General features: G+C 46.1%; 1 protein-coding gene across 3 annotated transcripts in view; it reads right to left on the reverse strand.

Moving 5' to 3' along the window:
• Positions 1-1,546: 1,546 nt before the first annotated feature.
• KDM4B (lysine demethylase 4B) overlaps positions 1,547-16,741 on the reverse strand; it is a 131,663-nt gene continuing 116,468 nt past the window's right edge. For 2 of the 3 annotated variants that reach the window (XM_025196495.1, XM_025196491.1), the window contains exons 18-22: positions 11,476-11,661; positions 11,224-11,388; positions 10,511-10,630; positions 6,648-6,740; positions 1,547-4,757 (exon numbers count right to left, since the gene is read on the reverse strand). In XM_025196495.1, coding sequence (XP_025052280.1) covers positions 4,572-4,757; positions 6,648-6,740; positions 10,511-10,630; positions 11,224-11,388; positions 11,476-11,661 — 750 coding nt within the window. In that variant the 3' untranslated portion in view covers positions 1,547-4,571. The remainder of the gene's footprint in view (positions 4,758-6,647; positions 6,741-10,510; positions 10,631-11,223; positions 11,389-11,475; positions 11,662-16,741) is intronic. The other variant, XM_025196490.1, reaches the window with a different exon arrangement.

A 16,741-nucleotide genomic window follows, 5' to 3' on the forward strand; every position in this document is an offset into this window, starting at 1 on the left:
AGGGATGACAGGTGGAGAGGGTAGAAAAAGAGGCTGAGAGGCACTCAACAGAAGACTCTTCATCCTACCCTGCATGGAGCTCAGGGTAGAGGAAGACAATGAGACTTAAGTGCTGTCTACAAATTACCTGCCTCTGCTGTCAGAAAGGAGTTGCCATCACCAAGCTGGCAGAGCACTAGCACACCCATCCACGTCTGGCAACTCTACACAGGTGCCCTCAGCAGCCGCGCTGCCAGAGCGAAGTGCATCAGCTGCTGAAAGACCTGTGGCCACTGGAAGAAGACCCGTGTCGAGAGCCGGGTGCCAGAAGCCTTCCTCTGGTTGCAGGAGTGGTGCAAGTCTGCTGGCAAAGAGGAGGGTGGTGCCGGAGCAGAGGAGCACTGGGTGCAAACACTATTGAAGCATTATCAGAACTGTGCCAAAAGGGATTTGTAGTGTAGACAAGGCCTTATGCTGTACAAATAGTGTTCAGAGTTGGCAACAAGAGTACCCAAGATGGTATGAATTTTTATTCAGCCCCACAGTATATCTATCTATCCATCTCAACTGGGAACTGTAGAGGGAAAATGGCCTAAAAGCTAGTACCAAGAGTCAGTACCCAGACCCAGGGAGGCCAGTGTGAAAAAATTGACTCTGCTCCAGATCTAGGATGTTCTAGTGCAGTAATCTGTTTTGATCCTTGCCCATTTTGATCACTGCTCCAAGGCCACCTGCTTAGACACGTCTACTGGTCTTTAACTATACATCTGTCTTCACTCAGAGCATTTCTGGTTGTGGCAGGTCACAAAAGAGTGACCTTAAAAATCAAAGGGCAAATTATCTGCTGGTGTAACTGCATGGGAAACAGTAGAGTTAGACAGAGATGTCGGATCCCAAGTCACATTTGAATAGTATGGTTTAGCAGAACAATTTGAGAAAAACCAGGTGGGGTTAAACAAAGAAAAATAAATAAAAAAAAAAATCGGTGCTACACAGCCAGCTATAAACCAGAGATTTTTGTTTCCAGAACTGCTCAGGTTGTAAGAGTTTAAGACCTAAAAGCAATCAAAAGCAATTTATGAACTCGAGTGGGCAGAACGGAGGTGGGTATATTCACTATCTGTGGGACCTGCAAGGGCTAGAACGACATGCTAAACCATCACTACAAGTCTTAGCGGATTCCTAATAATAAAAGGCAACTGGCAGTACACGAGATAGTGAACCTGAACATCATCACGGAGTACTTGTGCTCTCATAGCATCGATCCAATGGTACCAGTGGCAATCCTGCACTGTGAGATGCGGCGGGCAAAGACCTCTTTTCCTAAACACTTACTAGAGCAAAGGGGCAGACGGTACGCCTATTCACCAGGCTCCTCTTCACATCAGGCAGATCCCACCAAACACACTAGCCCGGGAGATTTTCTTCCTCTCTCCACAGGTCTGAACTTAGAAATGAAGAGACTGCAACCCCCCAAACATTGTAATTCCGAAGTGCTCAACAGCCTTTAATTCATTATGAACCTAGAGGCAGAGAAAAAAAAATATGCAAAAAATACATCACATCCTTAATCTAAGAGGAAAAAAAAATCAATATTTTATAGCACATAATCAGACACTTACAAATATATTTCACTGGGAATGGGGAAAGGAGGGGGAAGGAAAATATGCATTTCCTATTTCCTTTTCATAGGCTGATGCACCGCGGCCTTCAACATGGTCATCATAGTTAATCTGCACAAATCATTTCTAAACCAAAATGGAAAAAAAAAAAAAAGAGAGAAAAAAAAGGAGGGGAAAAAAAGAGGACTCCAAAATAAAACAAAAAGGAAAATCCCAGCAACAAGGAAGGGCATTCTACATTTCCAGATTCACGTTAAACATAACTCAGCATCTGAATATGGGGACAGGGAAACACACTTTTTGCGTTTTTACAATATAAATAGTATTTAAAAAGGTACTACATATGAATACAGTAATGGTGCTATTTCAGTCAGGACCTTAACATGCAGAGGCAATTTCCCCCCTCCCCCCTATTGCTCACAGCCACCCGATCCCCCCACCCCAACCCCAGTCCAAAAATGAATCCTCTGCTGTTTAAATTCTCTTTCAGTTGTTTTAAATATTTCTCTGTGGCCTTGCCACCATTAAAACATCCTTTTTTTCTTTTTTTCTTTTATACAAGCAAATTATCCCTTAAATCATTACCCAGCCAACAAGAGACAGCTGTGTAGAGTAATTGCTATAGAGGTGCAGCAGCAAATAAAGGAAAGGGGCTCTAGGTTCTAATTCTTCTTCTTCCCACCAAAACGATGTACGAACAGAGGCTTTTAAGATACTCGCCATCTTTTTTTTTCTGGTTTTTTTTTTTAAAGTATATTTTATAAAATCGACCTCAGGCCATTTCCTTTTTTTGTTTGGTTTTTTTTTGAGACAAGATTTATTTGGAGAAATTGAAAACTTAAAACAACCTAAAGGACTTCAAACTGTCTTTTCTTTCTTTCTTTCTTTAAATAAAATACATCAAAGACAAGAAAAAAGAAAAAAAAAAAAAGGTTCTCGAGGCAGCAAGAAGTGAAAGGAAATCCAGTTCCCCCAGAGGAGGAGGGACTTTTTCCATTCTCTCGGAGACATTTGAACATCCATCTAGTCTCTTAAAATGCTAATCTACCATCTGTTAGTCCCAAATTATTCCCACATCTTCCCTTCCTCTCCTAAATATCTTTCTGAATATACAGCCACTTTACAAATCACACAAAAAAAAAACCCAAAACACACTGTCCATGTTGCAAAGGGGCTCAACGAGAAAACGCGGTTCTTCCCCCGTGCATTATTTTTTGGGATGCGAGTGGAAAAGGTTGCTGAGGACACATCTCCTGGATAGCTCTGCCGTCTTGCAGTGGCTCCTGACAAGCCACGGCATTCAGGTGGGTGGGTTTGAAGGGTGCCATACAAGTACCGTGCTCCCCCCGGCCCCCATGCTCCAGAAGCCTCACCTTCCTTGCCGTTCCACACTAAGCCTACATTTTTTCTTTACTTCAAACCAGATGCAAACCCTGCGGAAGTCAATGGGAGCTATTCCACCGGCTTCAGGGGGCTTTGCATCAGGTCCTTTACACAATACTGTACAGCTCTACAGGAGGTGATCAAAGCGCTTGAGTGGGTGCTGCCCACTCAATATTTTAAGATTTGTTTCCATCTTTAATACTCATTTAATACTTAACGAACTGAGCCCGAACAAGTGCCAGGCTCTCAATCCGCTTCCCCAGGAGCATCTCAAAGGCTCACTTCTTATCTAGGTAAAAGATGTCACAACAATCAAAGGTGTTTGGGGAATTTCTTCTTTAATGGGAAAAAAAATATATATATACACACACACACACGCACACCTCCAAGGCTTCTGTCAAGGAATGATTCTCGCACTGGTAAGCAGCACAGCTCAAAAACAGAGGAGGAAGAAAAGAAAACACGGCTCCTCTGGGGGTCTGCGGATACCCAGACCCCCCCAGGAGCCAGAACAACCCCCATTCAGCCCAGTCTGTGCTGGGGCAAGGGGGTGGTTCCTAAAGGACCAAACACATGGAGCAACACAACACCTGCCAGCTCGGTGAAGGCATGAGCCACAAGCCACGCGCATTGGAGGCTGGAGAGTAACTGTGCCTGCAACAGGGGGGAAAGGAAATGAGAGAGACGCAACAAAAGCAGGGTGGGGGTAAAAACCCAATGTCCCGCTAGTTGCTCCTTCCCAAAGACAGGGCAGAAATGCACACATCCATCATCTATCCGTAGCAACCTGCTGCCAAAACATTCCAGCTATGAGACATTTCTTTCCCCACTCCTCCAAAATGACAAAACAGAACGGTTCTTGAAACAAAAGAAAAGAAAAAGAAAAAGAAAAGCTTCCCAGGATGCCTGCTCTTATTCACTCTCCCCATTGCCATTTACCACAATTCTGTCGCAGGGGGAAGGGAAAAGAAAATGACTTTTTTTTTTTTCTCCTGTTTTAAAGCCACTGTCTAGAAAAGTGATCTGCGGAAATTGTCATCTCCCTATTTATTCTTTTTATTTGTTTTTGTTTGCATTTGTTTTTCTTTTTTTTTTTCTTATTTTTTTTTTAATAATGCTCATTTATAGAAAACGTCACAAAGGTGATTCATATGTACAGAAATCACAATTCCAAAGGCTGCTTCAGTAGTCAGTGAAATAGCACCTTTCAAAGACAAAAAGAGTTTGACATGGTTTAAAAATCTGAGTCATTTCATCTTGCAATGTTAACCCCTTCCAACCCTTAAAAAAAACAAAAAAAAAAAAAAAAGAGGAGCCCGGCGCTAAGCTCCACGAGCGCACGCATCCGGAGTCTCCATGTGAAATGCTGTCCGACGGAGTTTCGAGCTCCCTATTTATTGGTCAGCAATGTGTCTAGCAGAGTAGAGGTAGCCTGTAGCCAGACACGATCGTCTTGTAGTCCCAACCAAGAGCAGATGAGAAGAATTCACAGCAGGCTATTGCACGGGGCTGGCCTTTTGTTCCACAGTTTCCTGATTATTTTTCCGTAAGGTTGAAAAGGGTTTTTTCTTTTCCTTTTTCTTTTAATTAAAACATGTTGCTCTGAGTTCCTGGCTGGTACTGCGTCTGCAACAGGGTCTCCATGAAGGCCAGGTAATCTGGGTTCTGTCCATAGTCCTCGGGATTCCTGGAATTGCCGACCCGGGGGCGCTTGGCTGCCTTCACTTCATCTCCTGAAAACATCTCTTCCTGTGGAGCCCCAGTGCTGAGAGACTACAGGAGACAGGAAAGGACAATGGTTAGAGCTAAGCAACAAAAGAGCGAACGGCACCAGCTGCCCAGGGTGCTCGTTTCACAAAACCGCCTGGGTAACCGGAAGCGAAGGTTTTGCTACATGCATGCTGGAGAGCCAGCGAAGTCTGGCGAACACAGCAACCAGCTCAGAGGAAGACGCTGGGCTTAGAGGAACCATCGAGTCTGCCTCCTTCCTGGAGTTGGGTCTCTTCCACTCTAGCTCCTGCCTCGCAAATCCAGGGCTCACTGGGCCCCTTCTTTTTCTGCGCCTTCCTAGAACAAATCACCCAGAAAACTGAAGCTTCTTTCACTTCCTACGTCACAAGGAGACAGCTCGGGGAGGGTCGCTCTCAGAATCATGCCACTATCCACACGCCAGCTCAGGGGAGAGAAAAATATCATTAGTTTCCAATGGCTTCCTTCCTTCATCCGACTCTTCTGTGTTAATGCGCTATGCGTGCCACTCTCATAGGACCCTTCCTAGCATCTCTGGGACAGGAGGTACGTAACCAAGTTAGAAGTTTCCAGGCAGATGAGTTATTCGCTTTTTAATTGCATGCCTCTCCTCTCTCCGTTACAACACCTGAAGGTCAGCACCAATCAGCGTGACATCCCCACCACACCCCATCTCACCGTTCAAAGTTACTCAGGAGCTTTGCTTGAAGGCAGGGCTGTGGCCAGGAAAAAATGTGATCCCTCAGAAGTGCAACATCGGAGTTGCCCCTGCCTCCAGAACTGGCAGGGATTTTTAAAGGAGGGAGAACAGATGAGTAAATTACACAAAGCATGACTCAACTTGGAGCCTGCTGCCCTAACATCTCACTGAGATCAAGAGGATTCAAAAAGGATGAGACGTCTATAGGGATAATGAGAACATCCCGATTTACACTGGGAGAACAAAAGGATTTTCAGAAGTGGTTTAAAAAAAAACCTAACCCTTCAATCTTCCATGGCGCTCGCCAACTAATAACTGGTAACAGGTTCCTCCGACATTCCCACTGTCGGGTTATTCCACCTACATTTCCATCCTGGGGCTGAGGGGCTTTTTGGGCCACTTCTCTAACCACCTATTACTAGCCGCTGACACACATGGGACCCTGCGGGCAATGGGACTGACTTGGTCTGGCAATACCAAGGCACCTCATTTTATTTTCAATTTAATCTTCCCAAAGCTCAATTCCACACTTCTGCCTTCGGGAGGAAACAGTCGACAATACAGCCATCTAGAACAAAGCAGGCTGCTGTACGCTTTCCACAGGATCGGGTATCTGAACTCATATTCTGGCTGGAAGTGATGGCCTTAAAGGTCAAAGAAGAAAATCTGGGACGGGATGGAGTGCATCTCTCTACATCCACAGACTCCATTTCTATGGAATCTCAATGCAGACCTTCCTAATCTGGAGGTTAATTCACTTCCATGCAGTTAATTATGTATTGGTCTTTTGGGTGAGAATTCAAACAAATGGGCCCTGTGTTCCACATCCACCATCAAAGTCCTTTGAATAGCTTGCAATTGGTAAGAGCAGCGGTTTGTCCCAGTTTAACCGACCAGCTCCCCAGACACCAGTGGACTGTGGTCCATCTCAACTGATTACTCTGAAGTTGCAGGATTTCCATGACAAAGTTTGTGCGATTGGCCTCCTAACATGACCAGGATCTCTCATCTAGGTACGGTGTCTTGACATGCAGAAGAGGACTTGTTTAAAACCTTTTCAAATGGCTTAATGAATAACTGTAAAACTCTAGGCTGTTTGTGAATGAACTGGCATCTTACAAAAGCTGGGTCTTGCTTTTCAAGTCATGTTTAAAAGAAAACTGGCCGAGCCTCTGAGAGCAGAAGTTATTTTATTTTGCTGCTTCAATACTTACCAAGCGGGATTTCACTCTCTTGGGAAGCTCTTCCTCCAAGGTGTAAATATCACCACGCTTTACCATCAGCTGGGAACCATCTTCAAACTCCACCTGCGGAGAGAAGAAAAGCCATCATCAGCTGACTGGCTTCACCATTGACTATACTTCAACATCTCCCAAGCTCTGAATTTTCTCACCCCTTCTCATCTAAACTTAGAAGTCTTCAAAGCTCTCCAATGGACATTGCAATATTATTGGGAACTATTAAAGGAAGCGCATACTCAGCCCTGCTGTAACGTCCCTGAGATAGTCTCATTAGAGCCCGTTCTCCTTCTGAGATGAGGCAAGTTTTACACAAGCCAAAATGAAACAATGCCAGCTACCAAAATACATTTATGTTTTAACAAGCAATAACAATCGGTCAGGTATTACCAAATGGCATCAACTCCTCACCCCAAACCTCTCTGAGCACTGATTATATCATGAATTATGCAACAAGAGATGTTACAGGGATGTTTATTCATCAAAATGAGCATGTAAAATTTTACATGATAAAGTGTTCAAAGCCTCTTGCTTCCTTTGCTCCAGACTCTACCCTCCTAAATAATGTAGAACCACATGCAGCACCATTTAAGAGAAAGGTACAGGCTGGGTTAAATTGGAAAAACTCAGTGAATGGAAAGAAACCATGTTCTGAACTCCCCTATCCGTGGCCCCACACTGTGCACCGATGTTGTGACTCGTCAGATATGCAATAACCACTGAGCTTCTCAAATCAAGAACCATGTGTCAGCTGTAACAGTTATATGCAAAGGAGTGAATTATAAGCAGACTTTAATCTTCCACTCCAGGAACACCCAGACAAGTTTAAAGACAAATTTTGGGGTCAGCACTTACAAACTCAACCTCTAAATCTAATGTGCAAAGCCTGGACTTAGTGGCTGGCTGCACAGTGAAGCTACTGCAAAATAAGCTGTGGGGAGGAGGGGGGAGGGAAAGGAAGGTGAATTTAAACCACAAAAGGTATCCCGCACTACCTCAATGTGTGGATACACTTATTCCATGCTAAAAGTGCTTTGGTAAGGTTTAGTTTAATCCAGTTCTAAAGTGGACAAAAAAAATAAGGCACGATTAAGTGAAGGATAGAACTGCTCATACAGGAAACTAGTATGAAATGACTTTTCAAAGCTATTTCTGCCTGCTTGCAGGTAACTACAGGAGATGCAAAAAGCACATTTTTCTCTCATTTAGCGCTGGCAACAGCATTGCTTATTTTCAACCGTTTAGCCTTTAATGTTATTCTACACAATCAATGTCAAATCCCTACATTCTGATTTAATCAGAAAGCGCATACGAAAAATAGATCTTCCATGGACTGATACAAAAGTTAAATTTATTTAAAATGCGGGTTAAATCAGGTTGTTTCCCTTGCAGCAGTTAAGATCCATCATATCGAGGAGATCATTATTGTGCAAAGCCGGATTACTATGCTCTTCAGCTCGCAAGTCAAGGCCTTGGTCATTTTGTTCCTAGAGTGAGTGGAGTTTAGTGTATGGTAGATCCTTCCTTTGAACAAAAAGCAAAAAGGGTTTTCTCTGCCCTTTTTACAGTTGCTCAGAGGCACCAACTTGTATCACACAACAGTTCTTTTCATACAGCAACAGGTGTTAATTTAAATGGAAGCGTACAGGGAACACCTGATACCTTCCCCAAATCCTTGGGATTTCTAAAGCTTTTGCGGACCCCTTAGCCTAGAGGTAGTCAAATGAACATGCTGCGTTTTGTAGACTCTCTAGTGCTGAAATACCAGCGCCATGCATGCATCGCAGTCCATTCCTCCTTTGCTGGTAATTATTAGTATTCTACCAACAAAACTCTCATATGGGGAACAGGACCCAAAACAAAGGAGCTGGTCCAGCACACAGCCTCTTAAATGACAAAACTAGCTGATTCTAGTCTCTACCAGAAAGGGAGGGAGACAACGTGGATGACAAAACTGGAGACTTAAAGGCATCCAGTTACTACTAGAGAACAGGTAAGAGAGAAGAGAGTAGAGGAAAATGTTCCCGCATGCTTCCCTGCCCATTTACCTTCCGTGACTGAAGAGACTTTCCAGGGGCAAGAGCAGTCTCTCCGGGCATTTACAGATGTGCTCTGAGAGGCAGGGCCGCTTTAATTAGCAAGGCTCAGAGAGCCGTGCTAATTAAAGCGCCAAGAGCATCATGTGCATCAGAGTCCCCGCAATGAAAAAGGGTGGCGGGGGTGCTTTTACTAAAGCTTGTGGAATGAGCTTTAGATACAGCACCCCCGCCGCCCTTTTTCAGTGCAGGAACGCTGATGCCCGCGACGCTGGAGTCTGCTGGAGCACGGTAATTATCACGCTCCAGAAGACTCAATTAATCAAGTCCGCTCCAACGCGCTGTAAGTCACAGTGCACTAGAGCAGCCTCCCTGCATGTGTATAGGCGTCCTTCCTATCCTGATCTCCACTTAAACTCCCAAGAGGGTTTTAATTATGTAACTGCCCGTGCACTAGGAGCTGCAGGTCACAAGCTAATTTAACATGGGCCATCAGACAGCTACCAGATGCTGGTGGTATCACATCACTTTTGACCTGGGTCAGAAGTGAACTGATGCCTTATATAATGCCATTAACAATCCTGAGCCATTCAGTTCCCAATTATATATTCCCCCAGTGGATACTAGTGGTCTCACCCTTCAGAAAGTCCTCTCTGTTAGGGACTTTCTTCCATTACAAGCTCCTTGGCACTGGTGAACCCTCTGTCAGAAACTATTTGCAAGAGGGACAGAGGAAGGGTTCGATTTCTAATCAAAGCAGCTTCCAGAGACTACGGCCTCTTGAAATCAATGATTTATTTTGGTTTTAGCAGAACTCTCTACCTTTAGATGGAACGCTACTTTGTGCTAAAAAAGTCCTCTATGGACACTAACAAATCCTTTGATGGTTACTAACCATTCCCTCGTTATGGATATCAATCACTGAATGGCGATGAACCACCTGCACAAACATTTCCATCCGAGAGAAAAGCTGAAAATTTAAGAGCCTTTATATAAGTGCTCCAGGAAGGGGGAAGGAGGGATGGCGGTGCTGTAATTAGAGTAGCTCACAGAGCTGCTTTAATTAAAGCGCCCAGAGCATCTCATGTATCAGCATCCCTGCGCTTAAAAATGGTGGCACGGTGGCTTACTAAAGCGTGTTCGATGAGCTTCAGTTAAAGCGCCCCCACCACCGTTTTTAAGCATGGGGACGCTGATGCACATGATGCTGGAGTCTGCTGGAGGGCAGTAATTACGCTCCAGCTGACTCGATTAACTAAGCCTGCTTCGACGCACTGTAATTAGAGTGTGTCAGAGCAGCCTTGCTGCTCGTGTACGGGCGCCCAAAGAGCTCACTGTACATCTCTAAGGGCCAGCAATGTAAGGACACAGCTAGGTGACAAAGCACAAGTGACAACTTCCAGTTGCTGCTGTAATTGTGAACAGGCGACCTGCCAGTAGCAGTCACATTTTCTCACGTGGCCTCCCCCACAAGTTGGTGCCCAGAGCAGTTGCCCCTACTGCCCCATGTCCCCAACCTTATACTACTGTTAAGGGCAGACACGAGTGACACAAATCTGGACACAAGGAGGCTGTGTTTGTGCATATGTGCATCCATGTTCTGGAACAAAATCCTTCATCCTGCTCTATACATTAGCATTACGGATCCTGTAAGACCAAAGGGCACGTAAATCCCCAAAAAGCCACACTGCACACAATAAGCCTTTTGTACCTACGAGGTATACGTTCACCAGCATGCAGAAGGACCAGCCCAGCATGGGAGGTGGACAGGGATGGGGGGTGTTTGAACTCCTCCCTATTTACCTGATATATCTGACTGATCTGGGCTGCGATGAACTTGGCCTTACAGACTATTCCATCAGTCCACTGTAGCTGAACCACCTCACCCTCTGGAGGGGGTCCCATTTGGACGCAGTCTCTGCTCTGAAGACAACACAGAGAAGAAAAGTTAGAAAAACAACGGACATGTGCTTGCACCGATCACTAGTCACACAGTTCTGCCTGAAAAAGTGAGGGTGAATGACCTGGCTAGGACTGCATGGTGAATCAGTGCCAAACTGTGAATGGCACCTAAACTCCTAGCTCCAGCTACTCAGTACATTCCCTCCCTATGACCTGTTTACTATGAGAAACCAAAACTGCATGCAAGCCATCTGTTTCCCCCCAACACAAAGGGCAGACAAAGAGAGAGATGGTTCAGATTAAAATATGCAAATAGCTGACATGACAGAACAAACTGACTGCATTGTGCAAAGTCATCAATCAGCACATGCTGACGACAAGTCTTGGAAAATGAGTAGAAGAAAGGAATCCAGGTGGTAATCAATAAAACCATAATTCTGAAGGAGCTATATGAATATCATATGTATTGGGTATGCAACTAGCACTATTTTTTACATCTCCTATAAAAAATTCATTAGTTTTCTTTATTGTGCTTTCCTATGATGTACCAAGAATGTATCACTGCATTTTACAGAATGCGGTACAATTATAGAGGAGTCTAGAGAGCGTCTTACTGTAATGCTTTCTGGATACACATTGTCACTGTAGGAGCCATCATCAAAGTTGACCTCGTAGAAGGTCTGTGTTGTCATGCCAATCACTTTACACCTGTAGTAAAGTCCGTTTCGGTTCTTTGTGATCACTGTCTGACCCAACGATATCTCCCTCCGAAACTGGATCTATGGAACAGAGGAAAGCCGCCGGTCAGGGATCGTGAGTCATGACAAAAGACGTAGAGGAGCAGCTTTTAAACAGAAGACACTCACGTTGTGGTTGGCTGCTTTGTGTTTGAAGCAAGTGATGGACACAACGTAGGGCCAATCATCTGGCTCCATGGGTACCCCTGCGGCATGGGCGCAGGTCACGTGAAAGGAAGTGGAGCAGTGCTCGTAGGAGCACTGAATGCAAGCACCCAACACCTTCTTCATCCGCTCCCGACAGTATATGCATTTCTGCAGAGAAACACAAAATGACATAATGCAACAGAGAGATGTTATTCGACATCCAGCTACCCTTGTATCGTTCTCATTTATATAGCAGAGCCCAAGGGCCTCAACCAGAGGAGGGGGTGCCCACACACACACACACAAGGGTAGTCAAATCCTTTTCAACTTGCTTACTGAACTACCTGCCCTTTCTCTGAATTCAAGCCAAGAAGCGTGAGCAGACACAGAACTACTGTCCACGTGAACAGCAACAAGATGACGACATCTTAGTCTTACCAGCATCCATCAATAATTCAATCCAGCAGACTCGTGTTGGACAGCACAGTCGTCCCAAATTCAATTTGAGACCATATTCACTAGTGGGCAACATTATCCACATTCCTCTGCTAGGATTATGAGAAAGCTTCTCCTTCCATTATACACCTGTTCTCCAGAGATTTGTAACATGCATCCATTTTAATCCATATGCAGCCGAAACTTGGCAGTCAAGTGGCTGGAAGAAAAATTTTCAAGGCAAAAAATATTGCTGCTTTAAACATCAAGCGTGCCCTGGTCCCACAGTGCTGGGAGCGAGCCTGACCTGCCAGTGGCAGTCTCCCCTTTCTTCCAGATTCCCACTTCCATGCAGACTGATGATCAACCTTATCAGCCGAAATCCTCAAAGCTGCCTGAAGCACTTTGGCACTGAACTGCCACTGAATTTTCAAGGGGAACCAGGCTCATTGGGAATCCCCTTAGCTTGGGTTTGTAAGCTTTTACCTCTAGAAAAGCCAGCACAGGTGGACCGCAGAATTTCACCCTGCCTGGGCCTCCGACCAAGGTAACTTAATGAAGATGGGATTTCGCATTTGGGAGGTAGGATGGCACATAACTCCGGAAAAGCAACCCATCTCTGGAAAGTTGTTCGTTAAAATAAGTGGCAGCTGTTTGAAACTTCTCAGATGAATAAAATCCCGAGGAGATCGGGTTCGCATGCACGTGACCCCTACACAGTTACGTAAAACCTTTATTATCGACACATGGAAGTCATTTCCAAAAGTTAACGTGCAGAGGCTGGGACAAGGCAGTCACCTCTGTTTTCAGGTAACTCTCTCCTAAAGACCATTGCATTATCTTGCTCTTGACCCCGCTCCCCGTTCCTTCTACTCATCTCCACACCTGGATCTCATGTTTTCACTATAAGCGAGAACCGTCCCCTGCAGCTTCTACCCTTGGTCTCAGGGTTTCTTCCCCCTTCTCAATCCTCATTAAATTGAGGTTGTTTTGATCCTCTGCACTCTTAGGACCTTTCTCCTCAGGTCCTGGGACCTCCCAACCCAACTTGTACAGTAGGGACACAATATCACATCCACTGCAATGCAGAGGCAGAGAAATGGGGCAGCCTGCCAAACACCGCACCTTGAGTCAATGGTAAAGCCTTAGACAGGGCTCCGCTGTCCCAACTCCCTGCCTAAGACAACTATTTCCTCCGATTATTGAAAACCAAAGAATGCTGCACTGCAAACCTCTTCCCAAATCACTCCAAAGAATCTCCCATTTCAATAGGACTTGTAATACTGTCGTGCCTCAGGGCCTGCACCATGCAAGGAGCTGCAAGACCAGTAAAAGGCCATCTTTATCCACAAAGAATACCGTCTTCTCCCCACCACAACCTGAGAAAGGAAGAGCTGAAACCTTGCTGTCTCCTACACCCCTTCGCCTCCCCTTCACCAAGTCCCCACATCAGTAAAACTCCTGCATGTGGACACAATGAGCCCAATTCACCTCTAGCGTCGCTCAGTCAAAGGCCGTCTATCTATACCAAGGGTGAATTTGGCTCTGAGCTTTTACTCTGAATTTCCTGGCTTTTGTTAGATTAAGTCGGTCCCTTAGTGTTCCCTGAATATGGTTTTTGGTATTTAATAAGCTACGCCTTTATCACTCTGTAAACCATGTTCAAAAGCCAGATAAGCACCGCAGCAAAGTGTGCAGCAGGAACACAGCACTGAGAGCAAGTCAATAGCAATGGGATCTCATTATTAAACTGTCAATACCTAATTCTCTCACCAGCAGGGAAAAGCACTGATATACAATGTGCTCGATACTGCCTCTCAAGGGAGCATTAACCCTCGAGTATCAGGCAGTGGCTTTCACCGGTGCAAATATATGCTTTCAAGCCCGAGGCGATTAACATGCATCTAACGGCATGCCAGCGGCAGAGCGGCTCTCTAGGACGGGAAAGTTTAGACAGATCAAACATGATCAGAGGACAAAGTAAAATATAAGCGATGGGACCGTTGCAGTGCGGGGACTGGTGGAAGGAGGAGAGCAGGAGCAGAAGACCTGGAGGTGGGAGACCCGGGACTGGCAGAGCTGTGATGGCTATGTATTATGGGGAAGACACACCAGACAGCTTCAGAAGATGGCAGGGGAGGGGAGGTGGGAAGAGAAAGAACGACTAAGGTAGGGGAGGGAGAAAAAAAACCAACCCACTCAGAATTAATGCACGCCAAAAAATCAGATCATAGCCAAGAGTAAGAAATGGACTGTCTCCTGAATGATGAACACTACAATTCATTTACTCTACTGAGGGATGACAGCTAATTATTCTGGATTTCCACGTCATAAATAATTTACACACGCAGGCCCGCAATACGCCATTAATCAGGAAGCATGCAAACTGCATTCTTCATAACGACGGAGCGCGCTCGGATGAACAGAGAAGTCTGTGCTTTAAGAGAGGCACGGCCTTGCTGCCTAATGTGGGTTTTGGGGCAGGGGGAAGACCAGGTAACTTTCAGAGAGGATATCCCTTGTTCCTAAACCATGCCTGCATCAGTACCGAGGCCTTCCCATAGTTTCCTAGTTGTTAGGGGCTGGAAGGGACCTTACGATCGTCGGATCCAGCCCCGCTGAAGTCCCCTCTGAGTCTTCTCTTCTCCAGCTTCGGGGTGGAGCTAGGGAAGACAGGTGTCGGCCAAAAGGATGTGGATTCATCTTCTGCCCCAACCCTTCTGCAACTTTAGTCCATTTACCACAAGACCCTACAACCTTTGCATCATTCTTCATCCTCTTCCCCACCTCACCCATGGGCCTGCATGATCCCCGCTCCACAATCCTATCACTGCCTCAATGCCCCCTGCCAAGACATTTGCAGCCATCACGTTGCCTCCTCTGCTACCTACCTTCATCATTTCCTCTCCTTTTTCTATGGCTCCCCCAGGTCCCCACCACACGCAAAATACTGCCATTCACTGCTGATATACAAAGAGAAATGACTACAAATGCCCACTGTTGCACAACGCCACTGGCCGCTCCATTTTGTTTCAAGATTCAGCCACAAACTTCTCATTGTCAAAACCCTCCAGGGACTTCACAGACATTACAGACATTAGGGGCTGGAAGGGACCTCACAAGATCATCGGGTCCAGCCCCACTTGCTGTACCCCATCTAGCAAACCTCTGTGCTCATCTAACTCACGATTCTTCAGTGCTCCCCATATAATCTCATCATGCTGCTGATTCGAGGGCCGCCTTCTTTGCCTGCTGCCATCCAGGACAAAGCCTCCATGAATCTCTCTAGCTCATTAACATTCCCCTCCAAATTTCAGTTCGAAACATAATTTTCCTTCCCTTTGCTATGACAGACTATAAAAATAAAGCTGCACTGTACGTGGTAATGTTGCCAGCACATTATTGTTTCCATCAGGCATCATTGGTGTGTGCATATATATATTATAATGGCACTTGCAATTAAGGATGAACACAGCAGAAGGAGGGATGGTAGCAATCAGACCATCACTGTGCATAGTAACTAACCTGATGGCACTTTGGGGTGGGGGGTAAATGGGGCTGAGTGTCAGCCTGCTTCCGACAGCCTGCCTCTAGTCTTGACTGCAGGGGCATCTGTAGGGCGATGCTGGCATCTTGTCAGAAGCCTGAGAGCTGCACCTGTGTCCAGAGATATCTGAGCCTCTCCACAGTGCCTGCTGGCAGAGCAATGTGTGATCTTGGCATATATTACACACAAGTTAAATATTATGCCTCCAGCAGCCACTGGGAGAGGTTGGCCTGATTAAGATGGGAGGGGTGCATATGGACTAACACTTTCAAAATGAGGTACCTGAAGCCAGGCTTTTCAGGGGTGTTATGACAACCCGTGCTTCCTGCTGACTTTTCTGGGACCTACAGGTGCCGAGGACCTTTGGAAAACAGGCCGTTTGGCTGGTTAGCTGTGAAAAGTCCTTTACCTCCTCTGAGATACAAAGGAAACCAAAGGCAAAGAATTCTGGCCCTGCTAGACATTCGCTCGTGGAATTAAAGCCACTGGACACATTGGCAAGGCTGTTGGTCACTGTTCAGGACTGCAACAGCATGAGTCCTTGACGGAGATTTGTGCACAGACCTCGTCTGAGACTAGCAAGAGCTTCAGACTGGGTTGGAGGTGCGCTGGCAGAGTTTCACGTCAGCTAAAACCATATCTTCCCATGCTCTGTTCAGATCGAAACTGCACGGTCAGTCATGTGCCTTCAGTCCCAAACTGCCTTTTGCTTGAGATGCCAAACCCAGTTAATTCAGCAAGTCTGGCAAGTCCCAGAAGCAGTCTCGATGCCCATAACGCAGTGCTTTCCAAACATTTCCTGAGCATGACCCCATTTCTTCAGCATGGCCCCTCGCTCCCAACCCACAGGCCCCCCACGCCTGTGATCCCATCCACTGATGTTGCGACCCTATCTAGGGTCATGACCAAAGTCTGATCGTCACTGCAGCAGAACACAGATTTGACCCAATATTGGATAGCAGGGGTGCAGATAAAGATTTTTTGGGCCAATTTCGATAGCCGATTATTAACCAGCCACATCGGCCAAAACAGATCCGACAGCTGATATGCAGCCCAGCAGCTTGGAGAGCAGCATCTGGCTGGTAAGTCTGTGCAGGGAAGGGGTGTGGGAGGGGTGGCCAGATTGAGGCCCCCCCACAGCGAGGAAGGGAGTGGGGCTGGGGCAGAGCAGGGCATGGGGGAAGCATCTCCCCACCGCTGTGTGCATCCCCAGGGGAGGCATGGGGGGGCATGTGCTCCCCATATTTGTGTGCAGGGCGTGGGCAG

The sequence above is a fragment of the Alligator sinensis genome, unplaced genomic scaffold (assembly GCF_000455745.1).
Source record: "Alligator sinensis unplaced genomic scaffold, ASM45574v1 scaffold1295_1, whole genome shotgun sequence".
Classification (NCBI taxonomy): domain Eukaryota; kingdom Metazoa; phylum Chordata; order Crocodylia; family Alligatoridae; genus Alligator; species Alligator sinensis.